General features: G+C 35.6%; 1 protein-coding gene across 1 annotated transcript in view; it reads left to right on the forward strand.

Annotated features, from left to right (window-relative positions):
• EPC2 (enhancer of polycomb homolog 2) overlaps window positions 1–20,442 on the forward strand; it is a 142,556-nt gene that overhangs the window by 112,879 nt on the left and 9,235 nt on the right. Inside the window, exons 5-10 of the mRNA XM_015110068.3 lie at window positions 3,595–3,743; window positions 4,486–4,618; window positions 6,765–6,956; window positions 11,276–11,365; window positions 12,938–13,083; window positions 13,213–13,556. Of these exons, the coding sequence (XP_014965554.1) occupies window positions 3,595–3,743; window positions 4,486–4,618; window positions 6,765–6,956; window positions 11,276–11,365; window positions 12,938–13,083; window positions 13,213–13,556 (1,054 nt within the window). The remainder of the gene's footprint in view (window positions 1–3,594; window positions 3,744–4,485; window positions 4,619–6,764; window positions 6,957–11,275; window positions 11,366–12,937; window positions 13,084–13,212; window positions 13,557–20,442) is intronic.

The raw sequence follows: 20,442 nt of genomic DNA on the forward strand, positions 1-20,442 counted from the left end.
TTTCCAAACCTGTAAATGTTGGAAGAATGATGGAATTACAGTATCAATATTTGGCAACCACCATAATAATATAGATAATTGTTTCAGGCAAAAGTTAGAATTAATGGTTATTAAACTTAAGGGGGGAAGTTTGATGATTAAATAGTGTTTCTGTAGTCCTACAACATACTTGTTAATTAATTAATTAATTTTTTGAGATGAAGTCTTGTTCTGTTGCCCAGGCTGGAATGCAGTGGCACAATCTCGTCCCACTGCAACCTCTGCCTCCTGGGTTCAAGTGATTCCCCTACCTCAGCCTCCCAAGTAGCTGGGACTACAGGCACTTGCCACCACACCCGGGTAATTTTTGTATTTTTCGTAGAGACGGGGTTTCACTATGTTGGCCAGGCTGGTATTGAACTCCTGACCTCAAGTGATCTGCCTGCCTCAGCCTCCCGAAATGCTGGGATTGCAGGCATGAGCCACTGTGCCCAGCCTAACATACTTGTTAATTTAAAGGGGAAAAATAGTATTTGACTAGGGCAACCTGGGAGATGCCATCTTAATCAGGGAATTGAAGTTAGTATCAGCGGTAATGGAACAAATAGTATCTTTGACCTCCTGATATGAGAGGGATACAATACCACTTTTGTGGTAGTTGTACCAAAAATACATAACCTGAGTTTAATCATGGAAAAACATTAATGAAACCCAAATTGAGGAATATTCTACAACATAGTCTCTAGTCTTTGAAAATACTAAGATCGTAATCACTGAAAGATACAAAAGACAAAGATAAGGAGATTAAATTACAGAAGATTAAAGAAACATGACGACCAAATGTGGTTTTTAATATGGAGTCAGATCCTAGACCAGGAAAAAATTTATTATTGTTATTGTTGTTGTTGTTGTTATTATTATTATGTTTAAGACGGAGTCTTGCTCTTGTCGTCCAGGCTGGAGTGCAGTGGCCCAATGTCTGCTCACTGCAACCTCTGCCTCCTGGGATCAAGCAATTATCCTGCCTCAGCCTCCCGGGTAGCTGGGATTATAGGCGCCCGTCACCACACCCAGCTAATTTTTGTATTTTTAGTAGAGACTGGGTTTTACCATGTTGGCCAGGCTGGTCTCGAATTCCTGACCTCAGGTGATCCAACCGTCTTGGCCTTCCAGAGTGCTGGGATTACAGGCGTGAGCCACTGCGCCTGGCCAAAAAATGTATTCTTATAATAAAAGTTGTTATCTTACTGATGTCCTTATAACAGTAACTGTATTTTTTGCTGTAAAGCACATTAGTGGGACAATTGTTGAAATATGAATAAAGTTTATATGTATAAAGAAATTAAGTAATAAGATTATATTAATGTTAATTTCCAGAGTTTAATAATTGTACTGTGGTTATATGTGAATATCATTTTTTTTGAAAATATATATTAAAGTATATAGGGATAAAGGGGCATTTTATATCTTCAGATTCTCTTGAAATTTTTCAAAAATAGTGCTGCTGATACTTTCTAGATGTGTGTGTTTCTATTCATACATTTATATGTATACACATATAGAGAGATAAAGCAAATGTAAAACATTAACCTTTAGAGAATCTGGATGAAGATATATGAGAATTCTTTATACTGTTTTTGTAACTTTTTAAGTCTGAAACTATTTCAAAACAAAAAGGGTTTTTGGTTTTTGTTTGTGTGTTTGTTTGTTTCTTTTAAAGGTCAAGACTGGGGAAAGGAAAGTTAGGAACGGTGATTATTTGGGCATAAAGAGAACAGAGGCTGGGAGCAGAGGCTCATGCCTGTAATCCCAGCACTTTGGGAGGCCAGGGTGGGCGGATCATTTGAGGTCAGGAGTTTGAGACCAGACTGCTCAACATGATGAAACCCTGTCTCTTCTAAAAATATAAGAAGTAGCTGAGCATGGTGGTGGATTCATGTAATCCCAGCTACTGAGGCTGAGGGAGGAGGGAGGCTGAGGCAAGAGAATCACTTGAACCTGGGAGGCAGAGGTTGCAGTTAGCTGAGATCACGCCACTGCACTCCAGCCTGGGCAATAGAGTGAGACTGTCTCACACACACATACACACACACACACACACACACACACAAATGCAAAACAAGATACGAGTAAGACAGGATAGAAGAGAAGTCAATGAGGTACACTTACTGAAGAGGGGAGCTGTATAAAAGGTTCTGGTGCACTTTTGAGTATTACTCAGCTGCCAGCTGGTGTGTAACCTCATATTATTATCTGCCTTACGATTCTGTATATCTGTTTTCTGTCTGTCATCCTTACTAGATTCTAAGCCTTTTGAGGGTAAGGGACATGTGCAATACCCTGCACAGTATAGGCACTTTAATAGTTACTGTTGATAATACTGATTTATTTAATTGAAAGGTATTATTGCTGCCTATTTTAAAAAAATGCTTAAACATATGCTTTAGATTTTACCTTTTGTCATAGTAATGGAGGAGAAAAAGATGAATTTTTTTTAATTACACAAAAGGATGACTTATTTTTAATATTCGATGTGGAGTACCATAATGGGACCTAGTATAGGTTATTTTTAACATATGACTATTATTTTTCAAATGCAGGAAATTATACACAAAAGAAAAACAGTATAACTTTGACTTTTTCTCAATTGTTATTTTCTCTTTTATAATCCTCCAATATGAAACCTCTGATATTCTTTAGGTTTTTTCTAATGTCATTTCGAATTATTAACTCAAGGAATGAATGATTGCTTAAGTACAGTTCACTCTGGCATAGATTGGAGGGGTGGTAGTGGTCTACTTTTAAACAAATAGTTCCATGCCTAATAGTAAAGTGAGAAATCTGTGGATGTTTGATTTAACAAAATAGTTTACGTTAGTAATAATTTTATATACAAATAGATGCTGCTAATTACAAGTGAGCCTTTTCTAGTTACGTAGCAGGGCTTTCACTTTGTATAATAATTAGTTGAAAAGCTAATAGTGTTCTGAAATTCAGTGTTTTTGCTAAATTTCTTTTCTACTCAGCAGTGGGGTGTTACATTATATTGAAAAATGACAATCCGATTTCTTCAAATGGTTGTTATCCTACTTCCAGTTTTCTGAGTTTCTGAAGTGAAGCTTTACTGGTCATTGTTCATGTTCACATAGTAGTACAGAGTATCATACCATCCAGCCCCCAGGTACAGAGCTGGTGATGGATGGATGAATGTATGGGGGGACTCATTTTGACTGTTACCTTGATCTGGATAGAACTGTTCCTCTCTGTCATTGGAAAATACTTTCCTACACGCTGAATGCACTACATTTTCCAATAACAGATTTTGTTTCAGGTGAATATTTTTTGTTTGTTTACGTTGAAATTATCTCCTTATGCCATTCTACCTTTTCAACAGCTGGCAACATTTTTTTTCTGAGTATTTATCGAGAGATACTTGCTTGTACTTATATTTTCAGAGTTAAATAGAGGTTATCTTACATAGGTTGCTGTTCAGATGATTTTTTTTAACATTTTACTTTTATAGGATAAATTCAGGTCTGATAAAAATTTATTGAATAAAGCCGGAAATGTAGATAACTGGGTTGTTTATTCTTCTAAAATTATTATTTTTAATAGAATCGTAAGAATGATGAAGCCTCGTATGAAAAGATGTTGAAACTGAGACGAGAATTTAGTAGAGCCATAACAATTTTGGAAATGATTAAGAGAAGAGAGAAAACAAAACGAGAATTATTGCACTTAACCTTAGAAGTTGTGGAGAAAAGGTAACATTGCGCCTGTTAAAACAGTAAAATGACAACTTTACCAAATGATGGGCAAAATGAACCAAAAGATTTTTAGGGGGGATCAGGTTAAACTTTATGACAGTTGATATTGATTCTGTAAGAATTTATAGTTTTTAAAGATTTGTGGTTACTAGTTTTTCTTTTTATAGATTAAGTTATCAATTTGGATTACAGATTTTGGTAGAGTTTTGTGTATACTGTAGATCCTATACTTAATTTTGTTTTGGCAGAATCATTGAATTTTATTTAGAAAAGAACTCTAGTGATCATCTTGTTTACTTCTCCGTATTAAAGTTTCTATTAAGTAAAATCTGAGGGAAATGAGTATTGATTTTATTTTCTGAGTAGGTAGACATTTTTTGTTTCAACTCCTTTTAGAAATGTGTTCTCTAATATAGTATATTTTCCTACAAAATGAAATAGACTGAATGAAAACAGAATTTTGTGTGATTCCTGAAGTAAGCATTCTAAACATTTCCTAGTGCTTGATTATATAATATATGTAAGAAATTTGTTTGCTGTGTACCTTAGGCATTTTTTCAGTTTTTTTGGTTTGTTTTGTTTTTACAAAATCCCTGTTTCTTTATTCCTGTAAATTTTATCTTTTAAAAGTAATTTGATTGTTAGCTCTTTTTGACTAGGTGACTTCCAATTAATTGAGGTATCACTTCTTTATTGTTAAACTAGGCAATGTTTTCTTATATGTTGTTACTTTTTCAAGATACCATTTGGGAGACTATGGTGGTGAAATCCTTAATGAAGTGAAAATCAATAGATCAGAAAAAGAGTTATATGCCACTCCAGCAACTCTTCATAATGGAAATCATCACAAAGTTCAAGAATGTAAAACTAAGGTGAATATTGTCTGGGAAGAAGCATGTATGGTAATGTTGATCAGATAATTATTGATTTCTGCTGTTGTCTTATATGGTTTGAGTAAGGAAAAAGTAATTAACATGACTTTAGTTCTTACCATGAGCCAAGCACTTTGCTAGGAGTATTTATATACATACTGACCAATTAATCCTCATAACAACCCTTAGAGGTAGTTGTTGCGTCTGTGTGATTTCTAGATAATAGCTAGTAGGTGGCAGATTCAAGGTTTCAATTCAGGTCTAATAGTCCGTCACTTTCAATATGCTATCTGCCTCCCTAGAGAATAAAGGTAATTAGAGTCTAGTCATTATCACTAGCCTTAGCAAACCTTGCATTGTAATGGAAGGAATCAAAACCTCAAATTAAAGCTTTCTTCATTGAGACTATTGAAAATTCTTCTTATTGTCATCATCATTTCCAGAGCCAGCATTTATCAATTGTTATCTATCTTGAGTGACTTTGAGAAAGTCCTGTAATTTCTGGGTCACAGTTTCTTCCTAATAAAAGAGCCAGACTCAGTAGTTATTTTAGTCACTTGGACTAGATAACTATATTTATTCGGTCCTCACTTGGTACATTAATTAAAGTATTTAATTGGGAAATATGAAAACTAATAAAGCTTTTAATTTTAAGGAGCATAGATTTAAGTAAGAAACAGGTATTGACTGAAGCTTCTAGACAATAGAGCCTTACTCTGTAGCAAAATTTTTTAAATGACCTAGGGTGTTTGTGGAAAATTCATCTTTTAAAAATGTACACAGTTCTCATTTTTCATGGATTCATTCTTAAAGGTCAAGAAAGAGTGTGGAGCAGGAAGACTCCTTCATTCAGCTCATGTCAATTCAAACACTAAAGTTCTTTCTTATTAATCACAGGCATCTAGCCCACCATCCTGATTCTCTCTAAATCTCACTTGCCTCTATAGCCAAAAAAGTTATCAATGCAAATGTCATTTTGTAAGTTACTTTTAAAAATCCATTTTGTGTTAATCAGTGCTTTTCCTAGGTATGTGATTGTTAAGCATTGCAGTATGAAAATCTTAACCCATAATTACTGACAGAATCAGCCTTTATTAGATATTGATTCTCATTTTAGACTTCCTCTATGAATAAATACTCAGCCTTCCTAAATACTAACTTTAGGAATTTGGTTGCATCCATTGTTGTCCTACTCCATTACACATAGTTAACTATATTTACTTTGTCATGTATTCCACTTGAAAATGTGGGAAGTTTCTGAAAGTTGGGGCTTTGTTTTTGATGTAATAGTTATGCCCATTATATGAAAAATTTTATATCTCACTAAATATAATTTGCCTTTCAAACAATATTTTTATTGTGTGTACTGTTTTTGACCCTAAAGTAGTTAACATCTGGACTAGATGTGGAAAAGTATAAGTTTTGTAGTTTGTACCTTGGTGCTTGGAACAGTCTTTTCCAACTTTTAAAGTGGCAGATCCCTTTTTATTAAAAGGAATGCCAGTATGTTAAAACAGTAACAGAGCTGCTCTGTTGAGGGGAGGTAGGGGCACTACCCCTTCAGTGAGTGTCTTTGCCAGATGGCCTCTCAGGAACCTCCACAGAAGCCTGCGGGACTTCAGAACAGTTACTGTTCGGTTGCTGCAGTAATTATACATTCTAAAAAGTGAGGGGTTTTTTTTCCTAGTTAAGCTTATTTTTCTCAAAAGATTTACATCCATAGAACACACATTTTAAAAAATTGGATCTAAGTGTAGAAATGACAATAAACTCATGATCCAGTTGAAGAAACTTAAAAATAGTGATTAATTTTTATCAGTGCAGCAGATTTAAATAAAAATTGAATTTAAATACCTTTTAAATACTGGATTACATAATAGAGCAATCCAAAAAATTCCTCACATAGTTTAAAGTAGTAATAATAATGTAAAAAGCAAATTTAAATACCATAATTATTTTTCATCATAAGTTGCAGAAAGTAAAACATGTTTCAATTTATGAACACAGAATAATTTTTGCATATTAAAAATAATAAAATCACCTCCTGGGTAAAAATGTATGTTTTTCAAAGAGCAGTATAGTTTTTCATGATTTCTAAAATGATTTTTATTTCTTCCTTTTGGGGGAAAAATCGTCATGTAAACAGCACCCTCATCATTTGTCTTTGAAAGAAGAGGCTTCTGATGTGGTTCGTCAAAAGAAGAAGTACCCAAAGAAGCCTAAAGCAGAGGCTTTGATAACATCTCAGCAACCCACTCCAGAGACATTGCCTGTGATCAATAAGAGTGACATTAAGCAATATGACTTTCACAGCTCAGATGAAGATGAATTTCCACAGGTGCTTGTTTTAAAACTATTTTAAAGATATTTCCTGCTAGTATTTTGTATTGTTATATTTTTAAAGCAATTGCTATCTTAGAGTTTTTATTCTTGCTTTGTTCCCCTAATGTATGTAGCATAAACATTTCCACATTATTTATGTAGCCACTGAAATGGTATTTACTCTGTATTATCTTTCATCAGTTGTATAGAATTTACTCTCTTGTGGAGCACATGGTTTTCAGTTTTTCCATTTATAAAAATGAACTTAGATCTTTTCCCTCTGTATTTAAAATAGATTCTTAGTAATTGAATTACTAGTTACTAACCAAAAATTATCAATATTTTAAGACAGTTAATATATAATTGTAAATATTGAAAATATCAACAATACTTTCCTTTTTACCACACTCCACCAGCATTGTGTTTTATAACTTTTAATGCAAATTTTGCTAATTTGTTAGGTAATGGCTGTTTGATTTTAAAAAAGACTTAAAGGGACTGATTCAGATTTTAACTCTTTGATAAATATTGCAACAGCTTTATAGAAAAATGTGCACAATTAAAAAATATTTATTTTTATAAGTGCTGTTTTTAAAATAAGACTTTTACTTTATATATTAAAAGATCCGGCCGGGCGCGGTGGCTCACGCCTGTAATCCTAGCACTTTGGTAGGCCAAGGCGGGCAGATCACAAGGTCAGGAGATCGAGACCATCCTGGCTATCACAGTGAAACCCCGTCTCTACTAAAAATACAAAAAATTAGCCAGGCATGGTGGCGGGTGCCTGTAGTCCCAGCTACTCAGGAGGCTGAGGTAGGAGAATGGCGTGCGCCCGGGAGGCAGAGCTTGCAGTGAGCTGAGATCGTGCTACTGTACTCCAATCTGGGCGACAGAGCAAGACTCTGTCTCAAAAAAACAAACAAACAAAAAGAAAGATCCATTTTTTCAAAAAATATTGTGTATCACCTGCTCTAGCAATACCATCTTTTTAAAAATAGCATAGGAAACTTAACAGAAAATACTGTAACAAAGACCTTGAACCTACTGCCAGCTTTATCATATTTTAACTTTTTGACTTGTTTGCTTTAAGGAAACTTTTTTTAAAAAACCAACATTATAGATATGTTTGAAAGCAGGACTGTTTATAAAACTCTTCATTGCTATAACCATTTAAAATCTGGAGTTTGCATAAAATGTGTCCCTTTTGGCTGGATTATACTAGTTTTACTCTTTTTTTTCACTGATTAGTTTTTCTACCCAGATAATATTCTGATAGTCATGAATAGTATCAAATGTGCAAAGATATGCTTAATTTTATTCCTTGAGGAGTGCTTAATGAACCCATATATTACTTTTGTCAGAGGATCATCTAGTTTGACTCAGGCAGAGCTTTGAACAGCCATGGGACATTCATCAGATGACCAGTTTGAAGGAATGAGGGATATAGTGCCTTACAAAAGAGTAATTTTCAAGATAGAAAGTATAGGGAAGGGTTCTAGGCACAACATACTAGAGGGAACTCCTAGCAGTTTAGCATTGCTGGAGCACATAACATAGAAGAGGAAGAGGGGATGAAAGGCTTGATGCCTGCAGTAATACCCAGATGTCAGATAGCCTCTATCTACATTATACATAATGGGAAATTATTTAAAATGTTAAGTAAGAAAATGACATAGTTAGATAACTGTATGTAAAATAGGCTTTTATTGGTGGTACTAATGAGAGCCTAGAAAGTTTTGCTATATATTCCCAGCCCTTTAAGAATGATGCTGCAGCCGGGCGCGGTGGCTCACGCCTGTAATCCCAGCACTTTGGGAGGCCGAGATGGGCGGATCACGAGGTCAGGAGATCGAGACCATCCTGACTAACACGGTGAAACCCCGTCTCTACTAAAAATACAAAAATTAGCCGGGCGCGGTGGCGGGCGCCTGTAGTCCCAGCCACACGGGAGGCTGAGGCAGGAGAATGGCGTGAACCCGGGAGGCGGAGCTTGCAGTGAGTGGAGATCGCGCCACTGCACTCCAGCCTGGGAGACAGAGGGAGACTCCATCTCAAAAAAATAAATAAATAAATAAATAAAAAAGAATGATGCTGCAGACTGGGCATTGTGGCTCACGCCTGTAATCCCAGCACTTTGGGAAGCCAAAGCAGGTGGATTGCTTGAGCCCAGGACTTGGAGACCAGCCTGGGCAACATGGTGAAACCCCATCTTTACCAAAAAAACAGAAACAAAAGTACAAAAATTAGCCAGGTGTGGTGACACATGACCGTAGTTCCAGCTACTCTCGGAGGCTGAGACGGGAGATGGATCGCTTGAGCCAGGGAGATGAAGGTTGCAGTGAGCCAAGGTTGCACCATTGTACTCCAGCCTTGGCAACAGAGCAAGACCCTGTTTCAAAAAAAAAAAAAAAGAATGATACTGTAGGGTGCTATGACCTATAGAAACTTTTATTGGTGGAATTAGTACATGCAGCCTGAAAGTAGAGCTCAGTCAGCATAACTAGTCATGTTTCTCGTGCATTAAGGGATCTTCATTTCTGCTGCAAATTCTTGCATTGATTTATATAGTAAGTTCCCATACTCACATGAAAATTGCATTTTGAAACTTTTAGGTTGTTCTGATTGTTTATATTAGGTGTTAGACAATCCTCATTAATTTTATGGTATCCCCATATTACTAAAGAGTAAGTATTTATGTTTACCTATATTTGGGCATCATTCAGTGAGGCAGCTATTCAGACTGTACCTCTTATAAAATGAGGATTTTGTTGCTGACAAGATCATTAAAGTAATCATACTTTTTCTTTGTCTGATAAACCAAGAACAAGGAATAGGGAGCCTTAAGAGAACAAACATTTTAACCAGACTTATGTCACTGAATTGCAGCTGAACAGAACTAAAACCCTGCCTCTTCTTGATCGTGCTTCCGATTTTCCTAACATTAGCTTTGTCTTCCTATGCCTCAGACTTCTTTTGTCCCCTGGAATCTACCCCTAGGGAATGGTAGTTAGGAGGAAGGGGTGATAGATTTTATATACAGAATTTCTGAGACTTTGTGACACTTCCTGTGTATATTTTAGCATAGGTACATTATTTGCAAAGGAACCAAAGTGTAAAATTCACATTTGGGATTTCCTTTCAAATTTCAGGTTTGGGGCTTGGTTCCCCATGAAGAAGAATCAGCCCCAGCTCACTGTTTCTGTGTCTCCCCCATAGGGTTGGTGGAGGTATATTGGAACCTCAAACAAATACCTTTCTCCCCTGGATGACCCTGCTCAGTGGTAGTTACCACAGTTTGGAAATAGTATGGAGAAAACATTTTTCCTCTCAAAATAGGAAGAGAGGGATTTGTGAGGTTCAGAAATTTGCAAGTAAATATGGTTGAGCCAGCGTTTGTCAGAAAAAGAGATGTACTACAAAGTGAGAGTGCGAGACAACTGAAACTTAAGTACCAAAACTTTTTTAAAAATTTTAATCATTATGGGTGGAAATTTATCTAAAACATATTATTTCCCTGTCGTCGGTATATTTGTGTATTATTTAATCTGTTTTTATGACATTTATAAAATGTGCTCTGATAGGTCAGTGCTACTGCCCTAGAAGCCCACTCAGTTACCTAGGGATATTTGGCCTGATATGACATGGCCTGGGCAGAGTGCTTTCTAATATGTAACAGATTTCTGAAAGTCTTTATTCTTTTCCTATAGCGTTGTGGGCTTATCTCTTTTATAACCAATCTGCTTACTTTAGCAAGTCTTCTTTTCTCTTCTTATTTTCTACTTCTGATCTGCTAAGTTTAAGAAGTGATTTTTAAAAAGTGAGTGGGGAGATACAAGATTTTCCTTTGAATAAAACCTGACCTTTATGGCCTTTGAGGTTTTTTCGTTGTGGTGATTTTTTGGCTATTTATAAGCTGTTTTTATGTCCTAGTTTTTGGCTTTATTACAGAGAGATAAAGTTATTGGATAAAAACACTTACCTATAGGTGAAGTATAACTGTCATTAAATATTTATAGCCACATACATTATTTATAAAATATAATGGGATGTATAAAAACTATATTAATTCTAAGTCTTAGCACTTCATGTTTAGAAGCAATTAAGCATTGCCAATGCCGTGTATACTTAACCTGAAAGAACTAATCCATTAAAAAGAAGAATTTTTAATCATAGAAAATTTTTGCTAGTCATTTAATGTTTTGGGGGAATTCAGTACCTACGATATGTAATATAGAAGCGATTTACTGTTTGTGATCAGATTTAAATTTTAGAGCATTACAAACATTGATCTATTGACTTTTGATAACTCCTAAATGGAATTCCTCTTTTGTCTAGGTATTGTCCCCAGTATCAGAACCGGAAGAAGAAAATGATCCTGATGGTCCCTGTGCTTTCAGAAGGCGGGCAGGATGCCAGTATTATGCTGTAAGAACTTTTGTGTGTGTGTGTGGTGTTTTTGTGAACTGGAATTAACAGGTAACCCGTGTCAAGATGACTTAGTCTTGATCTAAAAATGGGAAATGCATCAATTTTTTTTGTGTAATATCCTTTATGTGAATACTGGTAAAAAATGCTAAAAGGTACTGAGTCCTTTCAAAGGGCATCGGAATCTTCTTCTTGAAAATTGATAATTCCTCACATTTTAGAAATTTAGTTTCATTTTGGGCACTAATTATAGCTTCAGTAGTTGTAAAAATTATTCAGTGTGTCATTACTAGAATTAAGTAAACCCAGAATTTGTAAGTTGGTTCTAGAACCTTTGATGGCTACTAGGTGTTTATTGAAATTTATTGTTATGCAAGCCCATCTTGTGCATACATACCAGTAGGTATCAAACAAAATAATAATTTTTAAACTTCCATAATGGCAGTGTTTTGTCTAATAATTGTATTCATAACTTTTTGACACACCTAGAAGTTGCTTTATGCTATGAAGTCGCATTATATCACTCTCCAAGATTCTCGGATGAGGTATAATGTAGCATTGTGAGGATGGCTTTGACTTTCTTATATGGCTTGTGGAGATCATTTATCTTGCTATGTAATGGTAAACATACACTGACAACTATTTTAGGGTGTGTAAATTTAGGAGAGGTGGAGATTTGTTTACTAATTATGCTGATGAGAGAAGGGAAAATTCTTAATGAAAGGGGACAGACATAGCATGATAAAATGATGAAGGGAATGGGAAGGCAGGGAACAGGCTGTTTCTTTCTTTCTTTCTATTTATTTATTTATTTATTTATTTATTTATTTATTTATTTTAGAGACAGGGTATTGCTCTGTCACCAAGGCTGAAGTGCAGTGATGCAATCATACAGCTCACCGTAACTTCAAACTCCTGGGCTCGAGTAGTCCTCCCACCTCAGCTTCCTGGGATTACAGGCACATACCACCACATGCTGCTAATTTTTGTAATTTTTGTAGAGATAGGGTCTTGCTACATTGCCCAGGCTGGTCTTGAACTCCTGGTCTCTAGTGATCCTCCTGTCTTGGCCTCATAAAGTGCTAGAATTACAGGCATGAGCCACTGCATCCCGCTTGGATATGTGTTTCTTAAAAGTAAAGAGGAAGCTTCAGTTTGACCCTTTAAGAGTTTGAAATGCAATTTTTAGTCCAAAAAATTTTGTTTCTGGTTTCTCAGTAGGAAGCCTACAAATTACAATGTAATTTCACCATCTCTACTTTGTACACATACGTTAAAAGCTGCATTTTTTTTAAAAAGATACATTCCTTTTTAAGTATAATGGACCCTAAGTGAATTTATCTTTAGAAACTAAATTCAGTTTGGGTAATCTTGGTGAGTGAACTTTTGATTCAGTTTTGTAAAATTTAACCTGATTAATAGTCAGTGAAGCCCGATTTTTACAGTTTTATGTCTAGATTTTAATTGTTCTGCTAATGTTGCAGTTACTTCATGTTTATCATGATCTAACCTGTCTTCATTTCAAATTTACTCCATGAGTTTTTTGGGTTTTTTTTTTTTCTTTCTTTGCAGCCTCGTTTGGACCAAGCTAACCATTCATGTGAAAATTCAGAACTGGCAGATTTGGATAAGTTGAGGTATAGGCATTGCCTTACAACACTTACAGTCCCAAGAAGATGTATAGGATTTGCAAGGAGGCGAATTGGCAGAGGTGGAAGGTGAAGTATTTGTTTTCACTTTTGGTATTTGTTTTTTGGTTTTTGGTTTTTGTTTGCTATCTGGAACAGAAGACAAAGAAAAAATGTTCAGCTGTCTTAGTTAATGTTTGGTTTTATTTTGCTTTTCAGGGTCATAATGGACCGAATATCCACAGAACATGACCCAGTCCTAAAACAGATAGACCCTGAAATGCTGAATAGTTTTTCAAGCTCTTCCCAAACTATAGACTTTTCTTCTAATTTCTCTCGGACCAATGCTTCCAGTAAACATTGTGAAAATAGACTGTCCCTTTCTGAAATATTAAGCAATATCAGATCATGTCGACTACAGTGTTTCCAGCCAAGGCTACTAAATTTACAGGACAGTGATAGTGAAGAATGTACCTCAAGAAAACCAGGGCAGACTGTGAACAATAAAAGAGTTTCTGCAGCATCTGTAGCTTTATTGAACACCAGCAAGAATGGCATATCAGGTAAGCTGTTGCTGTGTTAAAAGTATATCCTGCTATTCTTTTTTACTTAATTTTATTGGGAAAGGAATTTTATCTTAACCTACTGCATTTTTTTCCCCAACCTAAGAAACAAAATTGTACTGTTCTGCCTCACATTTTAACCAAATTGTCCTAACTAGTACTGTAAAACCACTGACATCTATTTCGGGTGTATTCCTGGTGTGGTAAATGTAGGCAGAATGCATACAGACTTCCCTACAAAGCAGACTGCTTATAAGCTGCCACCAGATAATCACAGCGCAGTACTATCTACTGCTTATGTTAAAGGTAATTTTCATTTTGGTGCGTAATCTTTGATTAAATGTAACCATTACTCCTTGAGAGTACCTTTGAAAACTCTTTCTGGAAAATGATTTTTAGGAGACTCCCTGTGAATAATTTTTTTTTTTTTTTTTTTTTTTTTTTAGATGGAGTCTCGCTGTATCACCCAGTCTGGAGTGCAGTGGCATGATCTCAGCTCACTGCAACCTCTGCCTCCTGGGTTCAAGCGATTCTCCTGTCTCAGCCTCCCAAATAGCTGGGACTACAGGAGCATACCACCATGCCCAGCTAATTTTTGTATTTTTAGTAGAGACAGGGTTTCGCCGTGTTGGCCGGGCTGGTCTCGAAATCCTGACCTCAGGTGATCCACCTGCCTCAGCCTCCCAAAGTGCTAGGATTATAGGCATGAGCCATTGTGCCAAGCCCCTATGAATAATAATTTTTGTCCGATAGCTTACCTCTAGTTAGATCAGGAAGTTTTTTCATTTTTAAGAGATGTATTCAAATTAATGTAATATTTTTATGACATGTACATTGTAAATAATGTATAATATCTGGAGAATCTAAGGTACAATTTTGATTTGTTTTCTTCTGTGGTCTGTTTTATCACATGTATGCAAGTATGTATAATTTATAAATATCTTTATAATGTATACGTTGTATATATGCATTGTATCCCAAGACTAACATAGAGACTTACACTGTTGATACCTTTTTTTTTTTTTGTATTTCTAAATTACTTCCTGGATGATACATTCTAGGATGTGAAATTATCATATTTAAACTTCCTTACAGTGATCATGAATCACTTTAGCTTGATTGGTCTCAATAATGTTCAGTCTCTTTTAGCTACTGAACTGCCTCTTTTCCAACTTGACTTGTACAGTGATTTGTTTAAAGGTTATAATGAAATATTGGATTTGTTTGAATGATTAGAAATTGGCATATCATTTATCCAAATTAGTTGGTTAATTTTCTCCTAAACGAACTTAAGTAAGGAAAATGGCCTCCCATTATATAAAGTTCATGAGTCTGTGAAGTTGAAAGAGTGCTTGAAGCTGAAATGGATAAATGTGTAATACAATTTGAGGCTGCGGGATTATTAGAAATCTAAAGATAGTAGAAAGTTGACAAGTATTAAATCAGATCTTTTTTCAGCCAGCTCTAAGACAAAGTTCCAGTTTATTTAGCTAAATGGAATTCCTGTACTAAACATTCTCAAAATAATTTTTCTTAAAAAGAGAGTTTAAAACACACCATATAGAGGCATTTATAATTACATTTGACCGTAGGCTGATTGTTTTCTCTGCTGATGTATACCACATTAAAAAGTGATTTTAATGTCTTCCTTCTCAGCGTGAACATTGTCAGATATTTTCAGCTTCGTACTATACATTCCAGATTAACTCTAGATTTAACTTGACTTTTTTCCAGAAAGTATATATGTGTTGTATATATTGTTTTTTTTGGTTTTTTTTTTTTTTTTTTTTTTTGAGACAGAGTCTCGCTCTGCCACCCAGGCTGGAGTGCAGTGGCCAGATCTCAGCTCACTGCAAACTCTGCCTCCCGGGTTCAGGCCATTCTCCTGACTCAGCCTCCCGAGTAGCTGGGACTGCAGGCGCCCGCCACCTCGCCCGGCTAGTTTTTTTTGTATTTTTTAGTAGAGATGGGGTTTCACCGTTTTAGCCAGGTCTCGATCTCCTGACCTCGTGATCCGCCCGTCTCGGCCTCCCAAAGTGCTAGGATTACAGGCTTGAGCCACTGCACCCGGCCTGTATATATTGTTATATCATCAATACAACATATGTATTGGTCCAAAATATAAGTTAATACGACTTAAATAGTTCCATTATAATCACCTCTATAATCCTATGACACTACCATACAACATAAAATAAGCATTTAAACTGTTACGTTAGGCGTGCATGTACTTCTCAGGGAATTTAAGTCACAAGTTGGCTATGTTAACATCATAGACAACAAGATTTTTTTGTATTTTTATCTTTACATTACCATTAGAAAAAAAATAATCTTCTTGGTCTGTGTGATTTTTCCTATCTGAAATTTTTTAATACCCTCAACACAGTACCATTTCTTTCCTTAAAAAATTTTAAGACTTAAGCAACAACTAAGGTACATTAGAATTCAGTGTTTTGAAATCATATCTGTCTTATTTAGTAATTTATTCCTAGAGTAAAAGATTTTGTTTGAACTCATTCTTCTTGACTGTGACTCCTCTAGTCACTGGGACCACAAGGTTTTTTGTTTTCAACAGATGTATTTTGTTTTAAAATAATAGGCATGGCAATACAAATACATAATGAAAAAAGTTTTTTAACAGCATTTAAAAAAATAATTGAAAACTTATAATTTAATGATTTGTATCAGTTATATTCATTATATAGATTTCTTAGTTCTGGTTAGATAATAATTTTAAGTGAATTCAGTTACAATTCCATGAATACGGATAGGAATTTCCTCATCTACCTAAATGGAAGGATGAGGGAGTTTTAGAAAACTATATTTTTACTTTTGATGGATGTATCCTCATGTATTTAAGGATACAGCAAAAGAATGGGATCCTCGTGTGTTTGGTTTTTTTAATCTATGTGTCTTGAACACTTTTTCCTTCTGCTTGTTCTTAGTGGGCTTGGTTGTGAGAGCACAGTTGTTTTTAAGAGTAACAAGACAAAAAATAAGGGACCAAGACTAACACTGGATTGTACTTTTCCCTGGCAGAGAGTAACACTGAACTAAACAGATTATTAGTACTAAATTGTCCATTTCACAGCTGGGAAATCCCAGCAAATGAGTTTAATCAGAAATAGAAACATAATGCACTTTATTTATATCACAAGTTCCTTAGTTCTTAAACAAAAATTAAAAAGAGAGCTGCATCTTATGTGGAATTAAGGGCTAGTGGCAAATAATTTTCTCTTAAATGTTGTTAATAGCCCTGATTAATGTTTTCCAAGTCATAGCCCATGTGTCCAAAATATTAGAATTCTAGGCCAGGCACAGTGAATCATGCCTGTAATCCCAGCACTTTGGGAGGCTGAGGCAGGTGGATCACTTGAGGCCAGGAGTTCAAGACCAGGCTGGGCAACGTGGCAAAACCCAGTTTCTACTAAAAATACAAAAGTTAGGTGGGTGTGGTGGCACGTGCTTCTAGTCCCAGCTGAGGGGGGAAGATCTCTTGAACCCAGGAAGTAGAGGCTGCAGTGAGCCAAGATCTTGCCATTGCACTCCAGCCTGGGTGACAAAGTAAGACCCTGACTCAAAAAAATAAATAAATAAATATATATTTGCATATATATATATGCAAAAATTGCATATATATTTGCATATATATATATGCAAAAATTGCATATATATGTGTGTGTGTTATCTTTTATATACTTAAAGGAAAATTGAAAACTGTATCCTAGGTATTAGAACCAAAACTAAAGACTTCATTTGAAAGCAGAGATGTGTTTCATTAACCTTTAAGTAAAATAAAGGTATATCCTCTTAATTGAAAAACACTTCTCAAAGAAAAAAAGCAGGATAAAGAATAGATTGATTGTGGTGAACATGACAATTGAATAACCAAGAGAAATTAATTTCATACATCATTTAGTGTCTCTTATATGGGAAACACTGGGTTAAGTGTTTAAAAGTTGCAGCTTTACAAGACAATCCTTACCTTCAAGGAACTTAATTAATAGCACATGCAAATTGTAATATGTACATGAAGAATGTAATTTCTTCACATAAACAGGGGATAATCCTTTGAAACTACAGTATTATTCTTTGAGATGATGTTCTTAAATCCAGAACTCAAGAGAATACATTTTGTATCTAAAAGTGCTTTGCTTTTTCAGATTTGAAAGGACAGATTAATTTACATTTAGTTTTAGTTTTCACTAACGCATGGTTGCAAATTAACATGATACTTTTTTCTTATCTTACCTGTCATAATATACAGAATAGATACCAGCAGCCTTTTTGACAACTTTAAATATCTTAATATTACCAATTTCTAAAATCATTGTTTGTAAAGTTTTCCAAGAGAAATTCCTGATTTTTAATTTCTTCAGTTTCTCTTCCCATTCATTCTTAAATCGTCATAAATGTGTGCAAGTATGATAGTTTTAGGATTGGTATAATGTGATTTAGCATCTAGCTAAGGATTAGGGTTGCTTCCAGAGGTGAGAAATGGATTCAGACCTAAGGGATTAAAATATTTTAGTTAAACTATAAAAGGAAATAACGAAGTTTCAATTGTAAATATTTGGCTTGGGTTTCAGAAGTTTAAATGGATTTTTAGTCTTTTTTCATTATCCTCACATCTATTTGTTCTCCATTCCCCAACGCCCCTCACCTTTCCACTCCCCACCCACAAAGACTCAGTTTATTGGTTAGTTTGCCTTTCACTGTAAGAGTTACATTTGTAAGATGTATACAGTCCTGGAAAGGTAATGTCAACCCTCCTGGATATGTTTGTCAGCAGAGTAGCTCCAGTGGTTTATATGAACTTTCATTTGACTTCCCACTCTAACCCAGAAGATTTGATGTAAGATCCCTCTCTCTACCCTTTAATCCTGCCCCAGATCTGTCCTTTAAAACAAAAATTGCATATAGTCAGAATATCTTTGATAAAGCATATACCAAAACTCTTGTAATACTGGATATAGTGACTCACCTCTGTAATCTCAGCACTTTGTGAGGACAAAGTGGAAGGATGGCTTGAGGCCAGGAGTTTGAGACCAGCCTGGGCAACATAGCAAGACCCTGTCTCCCCTTTTTTTTTTTTTTTTTTTTTGAGACGAGTGTTGTTCTCTCGCCCACACTGGAGTGCAATGGCATGATTCTGGCTCACTGCAATCTTCGCCTCCCAGGCAAAGCAGTTTTCGTGCATCAGCCTCCCAAGTAGCTGGAATTATAGGCACGAGCCACCATGCCGAGCTAATTTTTTTATTTTTAGCAGAGATGGGGTTTCACCATGTTGCCCAGGCTAGTCTTGAACTCCTGACCTCAGGTGATCCACCCCCCTCGGCCTCCCAAAGTGCTGGGATTACAGACGTGAGCCACTGCACCCAGGCAAAGACCCCGTCTCTTAAAAAAGAAAAAAAGAAAACTTGTAACAAAGACTGACCTGGTAGATGAAAAAATACTAGATAATGTATTCTTTTTGACTTTTAAATAATCTTTACTACCAAATTAGGTATTCTTCATTAAGCCGTGAAAATTTAGTCGAGGCTAGTATTTGAAAAATTCATGGCTTCCCAAGAATCCATCTTAGGCCAGTTTAAGAAACACTGCATTAAAAGTTAAGAGATGATGAAAAAACAAAGGCACAAGCACAAAAATCCTGTGTTCCTACTCTGTTGTGGGATGATCATCCAGAAGATCCAGAGTGTATTTCTGTTTAGATTGTTCTTTTCATTTGTCAACAAAAATAATACAGAGTTAACAAAGATTTCCCATATACTCAAGAATACCTCTGGGCACAAGCTTAAGAAGCAGGGACCTAAAGCTTTATAATCATTGTGTTAGTGTAAAATCTGTGGAGGTACACAGAGTATGTTTTTAGTTGATCACTAAGAAGTCACCTTAGGCAGAGCACCATACAGGAACTCATTTCATGAGGGATGGCTGGGACCTTTGAAAACAAAGTCTGCTTTCCAAGGATGGTGACAGATACCTAAGAAAAGGCATATGGATTTATCTGAGGAATAAAAGTAGACTGGTAATTACAAGATAGGTAATGAATCAGATTTGTAGAAGATAGCCAGAAAGGTGAGGGGCTTTCGTGAAAAACAGACTGTTCTGTATACAATATATCTAGAAATACAAGTATGTTACTAATGTCCTGAATTACATATTTGGGTATATAAAAGGGAAAATCATATAACAAGTATGCCGAATGTGTTATATAGAATGTGTTACCCAGGAAGTTTTGCAAAACATTTTACTTAGGGAAAGGAATACTTCTCATCTATCTGGAGTATTGAAATACTCCTGCCTTCACAAAACAATCAGATTTATGGTTACTTTTAAATTGATAAGATTTGTGGGCATGTGATGGGATAGATTTATGACCAGCATGAATTTCACTTTTAAGCTAGCAACTTAAGATCAGCTAGTGAAAAAACTGGGCTTGGCCCTAAGCAAGAGAAGCAGAGAATCTCAATTTCCCTTTTGTACATTCCCACTTGCCCTTGGTGCCGCCATCACCTCACCCAAAGCTGGGTCCCTGGTCCCTGTCTTGTATCTTATTCTGAAACAGATTTGTTCACTCTATAACTATTACTTATTTCTGATGTACTTTAATGTGTGCCTCTTGGTAATCCAGAGCAATGTAAGAAATATCTTCTGGATGTATTTCAGTAACTTATGAAAGAAAAAATAATTAGTAGAGAAAGTGCTTTCAGTCAAATTTCTCCTGCCCCCCCCCACCCACCTACCAGTAAGTAAACCCTGAGAACCCTGAGAATTGCAATTCAATATTGTGTCCATGCTATTAAAACTGTGCATTTCATACCACTTTTCCTCCACCCCAAAATAATAAAGGAGTTAGAAAGGATATTTTGTATATGTTCCA

Source organism: Macaca mulatta, chromosome 12 (genome assembly GCF_049350105.2).
Source record: "Macaca mulatta isolate MMU2019108-1 chromosome 12, T2T-MMU8v2.0, whole genome shotgun sequence".
NCBI lineage: Eukaryota > Metazoa > Chordata > Mammalia > Primates > Cercopithecidae > Macaca > Macaca mulatta.